General features: G+C 48.0%; 1 protein-coding gene across 1 annotated transcript; it reads right to left on the bottom strand.

The window, feature by feature from the left end:
* Positions 1–12416: 12416 nt before the first annotated feature.
* Positions 12417–17233, bottom strand: LOC109736818 (peroxisome biogenesis protein 22). The gene is made up of 9 exons (XM_020296032.4): positions 16801–17233; positions 14233–14463; positions 14104–14151; positions 13949–14005; positions 13768–13869; positions 13349–13414; positions 13144–13245; positions 12942–13064; positions 12417–12667 (listed from the first exon to the last, which is right to left on the bottom strand). The coding sequence occupies exons 1-8, from the start codon at positions 16954–16956 to the stop codon at positions 12951–12953; spliced, it is 876 nt and encodes a 291-aa protein (XP_020151621.1). The 5' UTR covers positions 16957–17233; the 3' UTR covers positions 12417–12667; positions 12942–12950.
* Positions 17234–17551: the final 318 nt, after the last annotated feature.

Here is a 17551-nt window from a genome sequence, read left to right as displayed (position 1 = left end):
GTAACTAGTACTGAGGTGTTCGGGATAAACCTGAGCACTCTTTATCCCAGTGTTGGGTCCTTTGAAGGAGGTGTTCAGCACAACGAACGAGGCAATCGGACTATAAAGCTTTATCACTCTCACTTAGCCATAGAAGTCTACAATTTTAAATTTTGGCGAAGCCCCTAGTATTCGGAAGGCCGAACTTGGGGCGCTATATACGCCTAAATCGGACAAGGCCGACTCCTCGCCCGAAGTGGAAAAAATCTTTAAGGATTTGAGACCTCTCGAACAGCGACCAGCTCTCGCCGCATCATGACAGCCAGTTTTCGGCTTTCTCTACTGAGGTGCTCGTCCGGAAGAACCGGGACACAATCGCAGTAGTTCTCCCAGTGCTACCTTAGCCGATATAGCGGAACCTAAGGTACCAAAACATGGGAGCCGGGCAAACCCAACTATTGACCCAAGACATGATTCGGAGCTGATGCATATAATGCTATAAGTTAGGGGTGCCGCACTGTCGAAAGTGTTCAGACTTTTCTTGCCATGTTATGGGGTACAATGAAGCCCCTGGCGCGCTAGACATACCAGAGTGTACGGGTGCAATGTGTCGTAAATAAGCAGACAAAGGAAAAAAAGATGAAGAAAAGCAATAACAAGCTAACGATGTACATTGTTATTAAATGATACGTCAAAGCGTATGTATACAAGTAGTGCAATAAGCAAAAAATAGGACTATTTGACATGTCCTATCCAAGGGCAAGATGCGTGTGGGTATGTAAAACAGTTATAGCGACCATTATCAGAGAACACCTAGGGATTCCCTTGTACGTCAAAGCTTCTTGCTTCCTTGGTGCTTCCCTCCCATGATGGGTCCGATAATCAGGCTATCGGAAAGGGCCTCCAGAGAAGAGGGTCCTGAAAGGAAGAAAATGATAGATATACTGGTCCTGAGGCGGTTGAGCCGCATTGTGGGCCGTGTCATAGCCGTGCCTCCGCCTATGCCCATGGTATCTTGAGTGCGTAATTATGTACGCGCGGCACAAATTTCGCCGCTTGACTGGGACTAGGACGGAGGCCGAATTGCTAGGCGAGCTCTGAACGTGCCTGGCGATCCTGTTGCAGGGTACTCCGAACTCGCTTGAAGGTGTCCGGGGGCTTGTTCGCCAAATTGGCGTTTGGCCTCAGAAGGCTGCTTTGCACTTCTGCTGCAAGGGCAGCGGTGTGTTCCTCCGTACGGAGCGAGCGTTCTGTGTTTCCATTAACTGTTATAACCCCGCGAGGTCCTGGCATTTTGAGCTTGAGGTATGCATAATGCGGTACCGCGTTGAATCTGGCAAATGCGGTTCGTCCGAGTAGTGCGTGATAGCCACTGCGAAAGGGGACGATATCAAAGATTAACTCCTCGCTTCGGAAGTTGTCCGGAGATCCGAAGACCACTTCCAGTGTGATTGAGCCCGTGCAACAGGCCTCTACACCTGGTATGACACCTTTAAAGGTGGTTTTGGTGGGTTTGATCCTCGAGGGGTCTATACCCATTTTGCGCACTGTATCCTGATAGAGCAGGTTCGGGCTACTGCCACCATCCATAAGGACTCGAGTGAGGTGAAATCCGTCAATGATGGGGTCAAGGACCAATGCGGCAGAACCGCCATGACGGATACTAGTGGGGTGGTCCCTGCGATCGAACGTGATCGGACAAGAAGACCATGGGTTGAACTTTGGGGCGACTGGCTCCATCGCATAGACGTCCCTTAGTGCACGCTTCCGTTCCTGCTTGGGGATATGGGTTGCGTATATCATGTTCACCATTTTCACTTGGGGAGGAAATTTCTTCTGTCCTCTTGTGTCCGGCGGCCGGGGCTCCTCCTCCTCGTCGCTATGCAGCCCCTTTTCCTTGTTTTCAGCGTTCAACTTGCCGGCCTGTTTGAACACCCAGCATTCTCTGTTGGTGTGGTTGGTTGGCTTATCGGGGGTGCCGTGAATTTGACACGAGCGATTGAGTATGCGGTCCAAACTGGATGGGCCCGGATTGCTTCTTTTGAACGGCTTTTTCCGCTGAACGGATTTAGAGCCACTGAATCCGGCATTAACTGCCGTGTCTTCGGCGTTGTCGCCGTTGTTGTGACGCTTGTGTCTGTTGCGACGTGGCCTGCCGTTGCTATCTTTGGCGTCTGAATTGCCAGGGTTTCTTGATGTGTTGTTGCTGCGAGCCAGCCAGCTGTCCTCGCCCGCACAAAAGCGGGTCATGAGTGTCGTGAGGGCTGCCATGGACTTCGGCTTCTCTTGGCCGAGGTGTCGGGCGAGCCACTCGTCACGGATGTTATGCTTGAATGCCGCTAAGGCCTCGGCATGCGGACAGTCGACAATTTGGTTCTTTTTAGTTAGGAACCGAGTCCAGAATTTCCTAGGTGATTCACCGGGCTGTTGGGTTATGTGACTCAAGTCATCAACATCCGGTGGTCGCACGTAAGTGCCCTGGAAGTTGTCAAGGAATGCGTCTTCCAAATTCTCCCAACTGCCAATGGAGTTTGCCGGCAGGCTATTCAGCCAATGCCGAGCCGGTCCTTTGAGTTTTAGCGGGAGGTACTTGATGGCGTGTAGATCGTCACCGCGGGCCATGTGGATGTGGAGGAAATCTTCAATCCATACTGCGGGCTCTGTTGTACCATCATATGATTCAATGTTCACGGGTTTAAAACCTTCTGGGAATTCGTGATCCATTACTTCGTCAGTGAAGCATAGGGGGGGTGCGGCGCCTCTGTGTCGGGCTATGTCACGACGCAGTTCATACGAGTCTTGTCTGCTGTATTCGGCCCGGCCGAATTTGCTTTTAGTATATCCGGCGTGACGATCGTCGTCACGCGTTGGGGCGCGCCCCCGTGATCCGTAGATCAATCTTGTATGTCCTGCTTTGTTTTCCAATACTTCTTGCAGGTCTTGCGTGTTGCCCCGGGCCTTGGTGTTTTTGTTAGGTTGGCGACGGGGTGCGGGCTGGACTTTGGGCTGATATGCCGCTCTGTCTCGGCCACGAGGTGGCCGGTCAGCCGCATCATGCGCTGGAAGCATAGGCTTTAGTGCTTCCTCCTCGAGTTGGGGTACCAACCTGCGCTTTGGGTAACTTTTTGTTGGGCACTCGAGTTCGTATTCCTCGGCCGCCAGGACCTCAGTCCATCTATCCGCTAGCAGATCTTGGTCAGCTTGAAGCTGTTGTTGCTTTTTCTTCAGGCTTTTTGCTGTGGCTATAAGCCGGCGCTTGAAGCGCTCCTACTCGACGGGATCCTCAGGCACGATAAATACTTCGTCGCCGAGGCTCACCTCGTCTTCGGAGAGAGGCATCTAATTGTCATCCTCTGATTCTCCGTCTGCTACCTGTTCCTTAGGGCTAGCTCGCCCATCCTCCTGCTCAAAGCCTGGCTGGAGGGGATTGTCTTCATCTTCGGCACTATCTGCAGCGTTGTTGTCTCTTGTGCCGGTATCGCTGCCTTTGCTATGGCGGGGCTTAGAGCGGCGCCGATGACGCCGTTGCTTAGATTGCTTCTCGAGGGGATTATCCTCCGTTGCCTTATTGCCATCGCTTTCTTTGGGGGTATCCACCATGTATATATCATATGATGAGGTGGCCGTACAGCGCCCTGTGGGCGGTGGTTCCTGTCCGTCTCCAGCATCGTCGTCCATACCGTCGATGTCTTCGGAGCCGAAATCAAGCATGTCGGTTAAGTCATCGACAGTGGCTATTAAGTGGGTGGTGGGTGAGGAACGAATTTCTTCGTCGTTCGCTTCCCACTCGAGCCGGACATAGTTCGGCCAAGGGTCTCCTAACAAGGAGAGAGACCTTAATGAATTTAGCACGTCGCCCAGGGGCGAGTGCTGAAAGATATCCGCGGAGGAAAACTCCATGATTGGTGCCCAATCAGATTCGATAGGCACAGACGCAGGCGGTTCAGAGCCCGTGGCCGGGGACGAATCCAAGTGTCCGGCAACACATGTCTCATAGGAGGTGAAGTCAGCATTCGGCTCTATCGCCGCTGAGTGTGCGGCCTCCGTGGCGGGGTCCATCCACCCGTCCTCGGACGGCGCGATCTGCTTCGGATTGAGGGCCGGAGCGGCCATAGGTGTGACCTCCCGAACACCGTCCGACGGCAGAGCTAAGTCATGCTCATCCTGATTGTGCGGCACACCTGACATGGGCTCGAATCCGTCGAAGATCAAGTCTCCGCGGATGTCAGCAGTATAGTTCAAGCTTCCAAACCTGACCTGGTGGCCAGGGGCGTAGCTCTCGATCTGCTCCAGATGGCCCAGCGAGTTGGCCCGCAGTACGAAGCCGCCGAATACGAAGATCTGCCCGGGGAGGAAAACCTCACCCTGGATCGCATCGTTGCCGATGATCGAAGGGGCCATCAAGCCTTTATGGTGACGGCACAGTGGAACTCTCAATGAAAGCACCAATGTCGGTGTCAAAACTGGCGGATCTCGGGTAGGGGGTCCCGAACTGTGCGTCTAAGGCGAATGGTAACAGGAGGCGGGGGACACAATGTTTACCCAGGTTCGGGCCCTCTCGATGGAGGTAATACCCTACTTCCTACTTGATTGATCTTGATGATATGAGTATTGCAAGAGTTGATCTACCACGAGATCGTAGAGGCTAAACCCTAGAAGCTAGCCTATGATTATGATTGTTGTTGTCCTACAGACTAAACCCTCCGGTTTATATAGACACCGGGGGGGCTAGGGTTACACAGAGTCGGTTACAAGGGAGGAGATCTACATATCCGAATTGCCAAGCTTGCCTTCCACACCAAGGAGAGTCCCATCCGGACACGGGACGAAGTCTTCAATCTTGTATCTTCATAGTCCAACAATCCGGCCAAAGTATATAGTCCGGCTGTCCGAGGACCCCCTAATCCAGGACTCCCTCAGACGCAAACAAGGGACAGAGCTACGTCAGCACCGCACCGAGCAGACGATTTCTTCCATTCTTGCACTCGACCAGGGATCTCATTGAGTCGAGTCATCAGAGACTCGAGGTCATTTTGGAGCGTCTCCCTTGGCCAGAGCGCCGTGTCGATCCGCGACACCGCAACCTTCAGTCGAGCGAGGTAGTCTGTAATGCTGGCAAGTCGGGATTCCAGTCGAAGCACGTTCATGGCAGCTTCATCTTTAACAGGGGAATTGATGGGGTCTAAGCTTGTCTCGATTCGCCCAGTTTCTTCCTCAAAGTTTTGGTAGAATTCTGCACTCACAAAGAAATAATGAGTCGACGGCTTTATGATTAATCGACGATAGCAAAACAATCGGACAAGGAAAGGTACCTTCAAGCATAAGGAATAATTTCTTGGCGAGTCCTCCCAGATAAGTCTCCAGCTCGTTTCTCCTCCGACTGAGATCACCAACCTTGTCAGTCAAAGCTCCCTTGTCCTTCTTCAGCCGAGTCACCTCCTTATTGGCCTCGTCAAGAGCAGTCTTTAGCTTGGCATTTTCTGTTTCTAACTTCCCGACTGAAGCCAGCTTCTGGTCGGCAAGTGTTGTTTTCTCTTCGGTCGATTTTTGTGCGGCTGCAAGGTCAAGATCCTTCTTCTCCAAAGCCTGGTTCATTTTTTCTGAGAGAAATAACGCTCGATTCAGAGGAAGTAAATAACACTCGGTTCAGAAAAGAGTCAGTCGACAAGTTTTCCATACCAGCAGCATCATCCTTAGCCTTCTGCAAGTTCTCCTTGGCAAACTCCAGATCAAGATTGAGCTGGATCTGCTTCTGCTCCAAGTCAGCAAACCGGGCTTCAAGTTCACAAGATTTCTGTGGTCAGAGGACAGTCAGTCGACAGATACAAAGTTTGGTTGCTTACCATGCAATAAAGTTCAAATTCAAAAAAGTTCTAAGACTACTGCTGAATCAAACATTCAAAAGTAGTCTCGGGGACTACACCCAGTGGGTGCACTTAGCGTGCCCCCACTAGTTCAGGTTCCACTCGACATAGTCCGTCCAGACCGAGTAGAAGAATGTCAAAAAAAGAAGAAAAAAGAGAAGGAATAGTTATTCTCAGACCACAACTGACTGCCCGCAGTCGACCGCGGTCTCGGGGACTACACCCAGTGGGTGCACTCAGCGTGCCCCCACTGGTTCAGGTTTCACTCGACATGGTCCGCCCAGACCGAGTGGAAGAACTGAAGAACAAGACATTTTTATCAAGACCCTTGCCGAATCACGCATTCGACGGCGGCCTCGGGGACTACACCCAGTGGGTGCACTCTGCGTGCCCCCACTAGTCCAAAGATAGAATCAACACAACCTAGTCGACTCAACTGGAAAAACTACTCAGCATAAATTGAAACACCTAGTGGGTGTACAGATGCGAAGTGCAGACTGACAAATGGATGCGCAATGAAGTTTTCAGGTAGCATATCCTAATAGAACAAGCGACAAGCTAGAAGATCAGTCGGAAATCAACTAACCTGGACATTGGCCTGGAGTGCTGAGCTGGCGTCATAGGCAGCTTGACTAGCCTCGCGCACCATTTTCATCTGCTCCATCATAAGGCCCGCCTGGCGTATAGCTTCCTTGGCGACGCTCACTTGGTCCTCTGAGACATGATGGGCGGTGAAAAGTGAAGACGGTGGATCAGCTGTAGCAGCTTGAGAATCTGAGGCATGGAGTTGCACAGATGAAGCAGGGGCCTGTGCAGTCGACGCTGAAGGATGTGCACTCGACAATGGAACCGCAAAAGTAACAAAAGCACGGTTGAGATCCCCGGACTGCTGGATAGCCGGTTCTGCCGCCAGCGTCGACTGAGGCGTCTGGCTAGCTGGTGTCCTCCTGCCCGAGGTCCTGCCCCTCCTTCCCGTGGGCTTCTGTGGCACATCTTCGTCGTCATCTGGAAGTTCAATAACATTTTGCGGAGCTGCAAAAGAATCGACCACAAGAGCTCAGTCGACCATAGAAGTGGCTGACAAAGAAAAGACAAGATGAAATGAGCCATACCAGCTTTGGATGTGACCGCATCTTCCATCTCCTCATCATCATCATCCTTATAAATGGAAGTCCCAGAGGTAGCAGCACTACAAATTCCAAGATTCACTCGGTCAAAACAGGAAAGTGAGTCGACCGAAGATCGAGTCATGCAAAAACTGAGAGGTCGAGTATAATGATTACCCAGAAGCGATGGGGACGTTCACTTTAATCTTGGGCAAGGCCTTCCGGGGTTTTGACGGCGCTACTTTGGGCTGCTTCGGCGCTTTCTCAGTCGGCACAGGAGAAGATGTTCGAGTGCGCTTTGAAGTCTGTCCAGTCGGTGGAGTCGCTTTGCCACGAACACTTGCTGGGTCTTGCCTCTGCTTGGAGCGTCTTTCCGGGCGAGGTGGAGAGTCAACCTCCTCACCACTGCTTGAGTCTTCACTCTCCTCATCTTCTCCTCCGTCAGAATGCCAGTCACCGCTGTCACCTCCGCTCGCCTCTCCCTCCTGCTCCTGCTCCTGCTCTCCGTTGGGCATCGAATACATTTCAGTGTAGATCTGCAAGGCACAGAGTTGAGCGGATATCAATCAGTTTCGAGAACAAATACATGTCAGAACAAAAAGACACTCGAAAAAAAAGAGTCGGACCTTGTCTGGTTCGTTGGTGTTGTCGAGTGGGGGAATCCTCCTAGACCCCCTGGGGTTGTCCTTGTTGCCAGTGATGCCCTGCAGCCACTGCGCCACCGTCTCCTCATCAACTTCCTCCGGGTGGATCCGAGTGCTGTCATCAATACCCGAGTACATCCACATTGGATGATCACGGGCTTGGAGTGGCTGAATGCGTCGACTGAGAAACACCTCTAACAAGTCATGCCAGTCACACCATCGCGGACAAGTTGGACTACTTGCTCAACCAACATATTCACCTCCACTTTCTCAGCTGGAGTCACTTTCAAGGGAGAGGGCTTCTCAACTCGCTCCATGGAAAACGGAGGAAGGCCAGTCGACTGACCAGGGGTCGGTTGGTCCTTACAATAGAACCAGGTCGACTGCCACCCTCTGACTGAATCAGGAAGAATCATAGCAGGGAAAGTACTTTTACCCCTCATCTGGATCCCTAGACCTCCACACGTCTGGATCATGTGCATCCTCTCATCACTCGGATTAGCCTTTTTTACAGACTGAGAACGACAAGTGAAAATGTGTTTGAAGAGACCCCAGTGCGGTCGACAGCCCAGAAAGTTCTCACACATGGACACGAATACAGCGAGGTATGTGATAGTGTTGGGAGAGAAGTGATGAAGTTGGGCTCCAAAATAGTTCAGAAAACCCCGGAAGAAAGGATGGGGGGCAAAGAGAAACTGCGGTCGACGTGGGTCGCAAGGACACACTCACCCTCCTGCGGCCGGGGCTCGGTCTCGTCCTCCGGAAGCCGCCAGGAACCGTGGGGAATCAATCCCCCCTCACCCAGATCCTCCTGCTAGATCGTGGACCGAATCCAGTCGCCCTGGATCCAGCCGGGCGCCAGGCCAGATCTTGACGACGACCCTCCCCGGCTCGTCTTCTTTCCCTTCGCCTTCGCCGTCGCCTTCTTCGCACGCTCTGGAGCCGCCGTCTTGTCCTTCGCCATCGCAGCGGGTTGCGCTTGGGCTGGGCGGCAGCGCCGAGGGTGGGGGCGGACGCGATGGAGAAGCAGGGGAGGAAGAAAGAAAGTGGGACGCACTGTGTAGAAAAACACCGCTCCAGACACCTTATATGGGCCAATTCCCCGAGTGACTGACTTATGGGCCCAGGCAATCCTGTCAAATCCCGCAACAGTCGCGCGCTCGGTACGTGGCGAAAAAGGTGGCGCGAGAATCAATCCGCCCCTGCCTAATCCGCTCCGCTTACTGCGGTCCTCTCCACCCCGCCCGCTTCCCCAAATTTCGAATCCTGTGAGATCCGGGAATGACAGTGCAGTCGATCGCGCCAAAGATTTTATACCATATAAGCATTCAAAGCTTATCAACAAAGTTCACTCGACAACCTCGGAATGGCTCAAGGCGACTGAAAACGAGGTCGAAGTTTTTGCATGGTTCACCAATCCAAGTAAAATGCTTCCGAAGCGTGAAAATTGGGTCGGAACCATCTTCAACTCCATCTCCACTCAGACCCTGAACCATTCGGGGGCTAATGACGATGACATGTACCTAGGGTAGGGTAATAGACCTGATCTAAACACCCTTCCCAAGGACACTGTCCTACAGTTAAGGACATTCAAAGGACAGCAACTTCTACCGACTGGAATCACCTCAAGATGCAACCCACTCGACCAATGGTTCCACTCGGATAATTCAATTCCATTCGACCAGGATATAATCATTCGACCATATCAGAAACCACTCGGAGTACAGAAGATCTAAGGTCACTCTGGATGGCAACGGTCGGACGTTCACTCCGTAGTCTTAATGATCATTTATATGACTTTAATGCTGACGTTACCTGTAACGTCCCCTCTTTATGTACATTGAACACTATGTAAGGGGGACGGCTAGGGTCCTGGCGCACTCTATATAAGCCACCCCCCCCTCCTCTGGGACAAGGGCTCGCACCCCCTGTAACTTCACGCATAATCCAATCGACCAGCCTCCGGGCACCGAGACGTAGGGCTGTTATTTCCTCTGAGAAGGGCCTGAACTCATAAATCTTGCATGCACAACTTCACCGTAGCTAGGATCTTGCCTCCTCATACCTACCCCCCATTTTACTGTCAGACTTAGAACCACGACAATGACTACAAGCATTGAAGCGAGCCGAAGACGTGCTGTCGTCATTGCCTCTCCCTCGCCGGAGCCTGGCACAACTTGTTGTAGTAGACAGTCGGAAAGTCGTCGTGCTAAGGTCTCATAGGACCAACGCCACAGAATAACAACCGTCACCGATGAAGAGAATTTTAGATCAGAAGGATCCAACCTGAAGACACATAAACAAAGACAAACAAAGACCGGATCCACCAAAGACAACCACCGACCAAATCTCGCGAGGTCCGCTGGAGACACACCTCCACACGCCCTCCGACGATGCTAGACACACCATTGGGAGGGGGGCTAGGCGGGAGAACCTTATTCCATCTTCAAGAAGTCGTCGCGGTCTCATTTTTTAAGCAGGACACAAACTCTAACAAAAATTGAAGAAGCACCTGAAATTGGAGCCCTCGCGCTGGTAAGGGCCGGTATCCACCGTCACCCATGGCCCTACGACCACAGGAGATGTGGGAGATCGGCGGCACCGCCGGCGGGAGGCAGAAACCCTAGCCGCCTTTTTTTTAGGCACGGCACAAAAGCAGTAAGTCTCAAAAACCAAAATGCATCGTGTTCTAGGCGGACGTGCCCATACAACAACTGAGTGTCGTTTCTCGCCCACTGATTTCGTCGACACAAAAAGGCTTATGCCCAAACCCGGTGGGTATCTTTGCCCCATGGAGATACGAATCAGGTATATCTCATGTATGCATATATTTGTCTCGCAGATAGCAAGTTCAATAGTAAACCCAAATCTTGATGTTGAAAATATAATGCAATACTGACAGAATGGCATTCTTATATCTCTACCTAATAATAAATACGGAGTTCTTATCACGTTCCGTCAAGCAATTTGCAAAAAAGAAAACTGCATTTTGTGTGAATTAATCCGCAGTACACACTTAAGTCACAGCCGAACCGTTATTTTACATTTTTTCAGAAACTCCCTCCGACTTTTTAGGTAATTCACGCGCAGATCATATTTAAGTCAAACAAATATATTTTTTAATTATCCAATCTCTTAAACCGTAACTTTGATTTTAATATGTTAAATATTAATTTTGATTAGAAAATATGTAGAATCTGAATATGATGTTATTTTTACCTGCTAAATTTTTATAAAATATTATTTTGGAAGATATTTAACTCAAGCAAATGTTTTTTCTAAACTATCCATATCTGTTAAACCGTAACTCCGATTTTAGTATGTTATATATGCAATTTTATTAGAAAAATGTGTAGAAGCTGAATATGATGTTATTTTTACGTGTGAAATATACTTCTAAATATTATTTTGGAAGCAAACTTATACTCTATAGTGCACAATCCGTTTTTCCTTTCGTACCGGTGGCGATCCGAATTGCAAATAAACACTTACTAACATCGATAACTACACATGCGCACCTCTAAACCTCGCGGGAGAAAAACAACAGCTTTCTCATCTCGGGAGCGGGGGGGGGGGGGGGGGGGGGGGGGGGGATGCTTTAGGATAACCACATTCAAACACATTTTGGTTTGTGTGAACACTGAGACCACCGCCGGCGAGGGTGGGAAGGAGGATAAACAGCAACACAAATGTGATGCCTCGCTAAAATAAGGACGTGGACCTATTGTAGTCTTGAGTGATGGTTATTGAGTTAAGAGCGTGTATTATTTTTTCTTTCGTTGCAACGCACGGGCTCTTTTGCTACTATACATTCAACGATTCAACCACATCATATCGAACGATTCAACCCATTCATAAAATGTTCGTTGATTCAAAAATGGTCATGCTTTCCAGAAAATGATCGTTAAATAAAAAAAAACGTTAAATCGAAAATTGTTTGTGAATTTCAAAAAAATGTTCGCCAATTCAAGAAAATTGTTTAAAAAAATGTTCACAATTTTTAGAAAAATGTTTGAAATAGTATAAAATGTTCATGAATTTATAAATGTTCTTCATTTTAGAAAATGTTCAAAAACTTGTAAGTGTCCAAGAATTTGAAAAATATTCGCAATTTCAAATATGTGCACAAGTTTTAAAATATGTTGATGATTTCACGAAAACTTACAAATAGTTTATTCATTCATAAAATGTTCGTTGATTCAAAAATGGTCATGCTTTCCAGAAAATGATCGTTAAATAAAAAAACCGTTAAATCAAAAAATGTTTGTGAATTTCAAAAAAATGTTCGCTGATTCAAGAAAATTGTTTAAAAAAATGTTCACAATTTTTAGAAAAATGTTTGAAATAGTATAAAATGTTCATGAAATTATAAATGTTCTTCATTTTAGAAAATGTTCAAAAACTTGTAAGTGTTCAAGAATTTGAAAAATATACGCAATTTCAAATATGTGCACAAGTTTTAAAATATGTTGATGATTTCACGAAATTGAGAGTGATAGTGTATCTCGGTGGTGCAGCAAAATGTGATCATAACCATTGGAAATTATGATTTTTTTTCCTCCCATTGTTTTGCTAGTATACATCAAATAACATGTTTTGTATAGGCTAAAAGAAGCCCATTTTGTTCTATGTATTTGTTCTGCACCACATATTAAAATATGTATACATTTCTCAGATTCTTTCGAGGTACAGAAATACTGTTTTTGAATCATTATTTTGTTAAAAGAATGGCTACATGTACGATGTAGCCCAGGCCCTAGAACTGTGGAGGTCGAGGGGTGGCATCAATATCATCTATCTTTGCCGGAGCGCTAATGCCAGTGTTTGTGAAAATACATATCATCATCTTGACAGCTGTTTACTTTGGTTATACAGGGACAATGTTGATGCATGAATCTACAGGTGCTGTCTTTCTATCCATAGCTTATGGGGCATTGCAGAACAAGTTTAGTACCAGCCACAACAAGACTTTTACACACAATACAAGAAAAACGAATTGCACCATTCAAGAAAATAAATTGAACAATGATGTTCCTCTTCGCTCTCACTATGCCACGGCTCGCTCAAGTCTGACCTGCAAATTATGCACATTCAAAACATAAGAGCATTTCAGGTCGAATCATATATGTATTTTCTGTTATCTTGAGCTCTCACTTAGGTTATAAAAGATGCATCAAACCAACTATTTAGTTTCATAAAAACACGCAAATGCACGTGTAGAATAATATATGTATTTTCTGTTATCTTGAGCTCTCACTTTGGTTATATAAGATGGGTCAAACCAATTATTTAGTTTCATAAAAACACGCAAATGCACATGTAGATCTGCATACTAGTTCCTGTTGTACCTCACTTTGTCATCTCTGATCAAGACCTCCAAAGAACTGTTCCAAGCTTGCAGAGCTGAAAACATTGGGTGACACCCTCTCCGTTTGCTGTGGCGAAATGTGCAGCTGATACTTGATAAACCTCTGCAATGGAGATAGCAAATAAAACCTCTGCAATGGAGATAGCAAATCAAACCTCTGCATTTGTGCATTTGTGACTTACAGATAACTGGTGAACGATTTCAGGACTCGAGTCAATGTGCCAGTCAGGTTCCAGTTGCCGGACAAAAGAGGTGCGACCAATTTCCGTACTGCAGAACAGAACCTACAGATTTCAGCAACAGTTATATTTCAAACACCTATTCCATATATCCAAAACTAAGGGTAGTGATAAATGTCTGTCTGCAAGGTCTTATTATGAAGTTTACCTTCTCTCTCACCAAACTGCCACTGGTAAAAAGCCCAGCTTCACTTAGGGCAGACAGTACCTTTTCCTGCATCAATTCAAATGTGTGGGGGTCAAGTTATCTGCTCCAAACACTATACTAGGTAATGAAGCACATACTTGTAATAATTCAAACTCTAAATTCCAAAACAATGAGCTGTAGTGAAATGAAAAACTTTATTTGGTATGCATATGATGATGGAAGTATACTGGTGCACAACATAATAAAGTAACAAGAGAACACACAGACCAATCCACCTACTTTGATAGCATAAAATCGTTCGGGGATTTTAATGTAAAAACACCTGCGCAGAGCTTGGAGAGCAGAGCACTCGGTTCTGGACAAAAAAGAAAAGGAAAAAGGAATTTATAGGGACAGTGGGGGGCTCTTTCAAGACCTACCTCACTTTCATCATCAAGAACGTGCTCCATCAGATAGACGTCACAAATTTTTGCAATTTCTAGAAGAACCTCCAAGACAGAAGGTCTCACTGTGACGTGATTCTGAAGGAAGACATACATCCATGAATTCATTAGTTAGTCAATAAAAATTAGCAAAATTTGCTGAAGCATTTCTGCTCACCTGGAGCTCCTCTGGAGTTGTTTCCTCCAAAATCACACCAAGTAACCGGCAGGTAACCTGAAACAGTTCTTCCCACATTAGTGAAACACATGCATTGGTCCAACAGGACGCTTGAAATTTTGTAACAACACTAAAAGCAGTGGTTTGCGCAGTACCCTTCGCCCTTCGCTCAGTTTATGCCTGACAAGCTGCTCAAGAGTCAGCTGAAGAAGAAACAGGCAACTATCAACCTAAGGATTACTTAAACATTAACATTATTTAGAAATAAACAAAGGAAGCACTACATTTACTGGTTGGAAAAGCTGATTGATCGCTTCATGTGCTCTTGAATCTACTGATGAGCAGGCATCTGTTCCGACCAAAGCACCTGGCTGTGATCTACTGCTTGTGTTGCTAGATGATGGAGCATCCCGTCTCCGTGGCCTCCGAGGTTGCTCTGGAGGAGCTCTCAACAGTTTCCAGGCAAATACAATTGTGATGGCAATTGCAGCAAGTGTGGTAAGCGAGCGAAGCTTCTAAACGAGGAAACGAAAGAAGTACTTCAATAATTCTGGCAACAAGGACTCAAAATAACATATCATAAAAATGGCAAGTCATGGGACTTAGCACTTGAGAACCCAAAAAACCTGTGATGGCAATTGCAGCAAGTGTGGTAAGCAAGCGAAGTTTCTAAATGAGGAAATGAAAGAAGTACTTCAATAATTCTGGCAACCAGGACTCAAAATAACATATCATAAAAATGGCAAGTCATGGGACTTAGCACTATAGAACCCACAAAACTTAATGTATCCTTTTGTTCTAGCCAAGTAACACACAATGCACTGATCAGTCCACTGTTTGCATCAAGCACTTATACTTTGTGGAATCATATCGTTGTTCAAACAGTGTAAATTTGCAATTATAGACGTCACAGGTCTTGATGTCTTGCATGAAGTGCTTACTTATGTTGCTTTGGTGTTTGAAACGGAATGTCTCATTACCAGAGCATTCCGTTTCGATGCGGACATATTAATTAATGTGTATTCAATTTATAGACACGAGTCATATAATTAGAAGAAAGATAAAACGTGAAAAATAATGATGAAAGGGTTAATGGTAGCTTGGACTAGCATGTTTACAACAAGGGAACGGCGAAGCCTACAAAGCAACAGGTCGAATATTCCATGTATATTGGCTCTCAGTAAAAGTAGAACCTCAGGACAATAGTACCACCTCGCTCTGTGGCACCGATTTGTCCGGCAACCAGCGTGTCCGTATCAAATACTGTATCTGATAAGGATACATTCCCAATATATATCAGTGGAGTATCAGTTAGTACGGTAATAATAAAGTATCTTAATTTAGATACATTTCAGAAGCTTCCCTGATCCTTTCTTGTACGGCCCGGCCCGGCCCAGCAAAAACTGAGTAAGGGGCATATCCTAATCCTAGCCTGTCCCCATCCCTTGTGTCCAGCCTCCACACCCGATCCTCTTCCTCCCTGCTGTACCCACTCTTGGCGGCGCCACCAGATCTAGCAGGCAACCCTAGCCTGTCCCCATCCCTTGTGTCCATCCAGCCTCCACTCCCAATCCTCTTCCTCCCTGCTGTACCCACTCTTGGTGGCGCCACCAGATCTAGCAGGCAAACCGGCGACAAGCCGGCTGTGGGCTACTCGCCTCCTCCCCCTCTCAGGCTCTAGCAGCAGCGCACTGGCCACAAGATACGGTGTGCTCCCCGCACCCTCCCCTTCTCAGGCTCCAACAGCAGGCCAACAGCTCGCCGGTGGTGGGCTCCTCGTCTCTTCCCCCCTCTCAGGCTACAGAAGCAGCTCACCACCGTGCTTCCTGCCTCCTGCCCCCTTAGGCTCCAGCAGTAGCTCGCCGGTGGTGAGCTCCTTGACTCCTTCCCCTCTCAGGCTCAGCATCAAGGTATGCTCCAGTGCACCAACTCCTCTCCTACAGATTTCTATCTAATGGCAGCTCCCCTCCTGTAGGCTAAAAACTTCTCCATTTTTGTGTTCTTTTGCGCGCTGTTTCTACCTAATCTGCACCTTCACTATGAACGGGAAAAGAGCAAAGCATCAAGCTAATCTGCTGTTCCTAGAAGAAAACTGTTTGTTGTTAATTGTTGGCCACTTTGCTATTGCAGTGTCCTGGCTGGAATTGCCAGAATTATGGCCAGTACGGAATGCAAGCTGCTGCGTGCTGTTTTTGTTCTGAAGCAGAATGAACAGGTAACTCCGGCCGGAATGGAAGGGGTTAAATAGGTATGCTCTATTGATCTAGGACATCATATTCTATTAACTAAAGAATATTTGCCATTTGGCAGTCTGACCTTAATCTATATCAAATTCAGGAATAGCAAAAAACACCCCATCACTATCTACCCACAGAGGTATATCATCTCTGGAGATCACATAGTAGCCATCCGAATCTTTCTGACTAACCGGCATTCCTATATAGCAGTACTGACTGATTCTTTCAGCCAAGGAGACATCAAAATCACAAGGACCACAGCAATCCCCTGACCTTTTGCCGAAACCGATCGCGCATTACCCTGAAAAATAGGAGACATGCTTTACAGTGAACACCTGCGAACCCCCACCATGTACATGCCCGAAGCTTGCGCGGCAGCTAACAATACATTACTGAATCGATGCCTCGCAACCTACGCAGTAATAGCTAGCGCAGCAGAACACCCGGTGGCTTATATACACAGCTCAAAAGCATAGCCCTTCCCCAAATATGGAGCCAGCAGCTTTGGAGGCCAGGCCACCAACAAAAGGGAATTCCTACTCAGCTACGAGGTAGTACTACCGACAGATCATTCAGGCACGGGAGGGGAGCGAGGCCACAGATCCGAGCGGAAACCTGGCGGTCGAGGTCGAAGGGGAGGCGATCGGAGTAGCGGGAGAGGACGTCGACGATGCGCCGCACCAGATCGGCCAGCTCGTCGTCCTTCCCGGCCCCGGCCCGCGCCGCCGCCGGAGACGAAGCCGACGCCGCCGCCGCGGACTCCGACGCCATCGCCGCCGACGAGACGGGGTGGGGACGGGCGGCCTGGGCAGACAAACCCTAGGAGCTAGTCCGAGGCGAGGCGCTCGTCGGTCGCGGCGAGGCCGGGGGCGGAAGTGTAATTTGGGGTGGGGTTGGAGGGGGCGGTGGGCTGTGTGACCTGTGAGATGTCGGGACGGAAGGAAGGGGAAAGCGGCTGCTTCGTGCTCTTGTTTTTGTCACGGCCTGGCGTGCGAAACCTCGTTTTCGCAGTTAAGGCCTTGGATTAGGGGAACTATTTTTTCTTCCCTCAGTTTATCAAGAAGTGAGGCTTTCTTAACTTTTTTTCAAGCTTTGCCTCTCAACTCTTCATACCAGTCTCCCTGACAGCGATATTTCTCGGTCAAACTCGGTTTTGACACTTCGCAAGCTTTGTCCCTTAACTGTTAATATCAGGTAGAATAGTCCCTAAAAAGAGTGTTCCTCGGCCAAATCCGGTTTTGACTTTTCCTGGCACGGTTTTGATCACTCAAACACTTGTAAGGTTTCCCCTCCCTTTGTCTATCGCCTCGCTCTTCCTCTCTTGTGAACTAGATACCACCGCCATCGAATCCTCCATGTCATTGGT

The sequence above is a fragment of the Aegilops tauschii genome, chromosome 2, assembly GCF_002575655.3.
Source record: "Aegilops tauschii subsp. strangulata cultivar AL8/78 chromosome 2, Aet v6.0, whole genome shotgun sequence".
Classification (NCBI taxonomy): Eukaryota; Viridiplantae; Streptophyta; class Magnoliopsida; order Poales; family Poaceae; genus Aegilops; species Aegilops tauschii.
The sequence above is the reverse complement of the archived record's forward strand: the minus strand, read 5'-3'. Positions and strand labels throughout refer to the sequence as shown.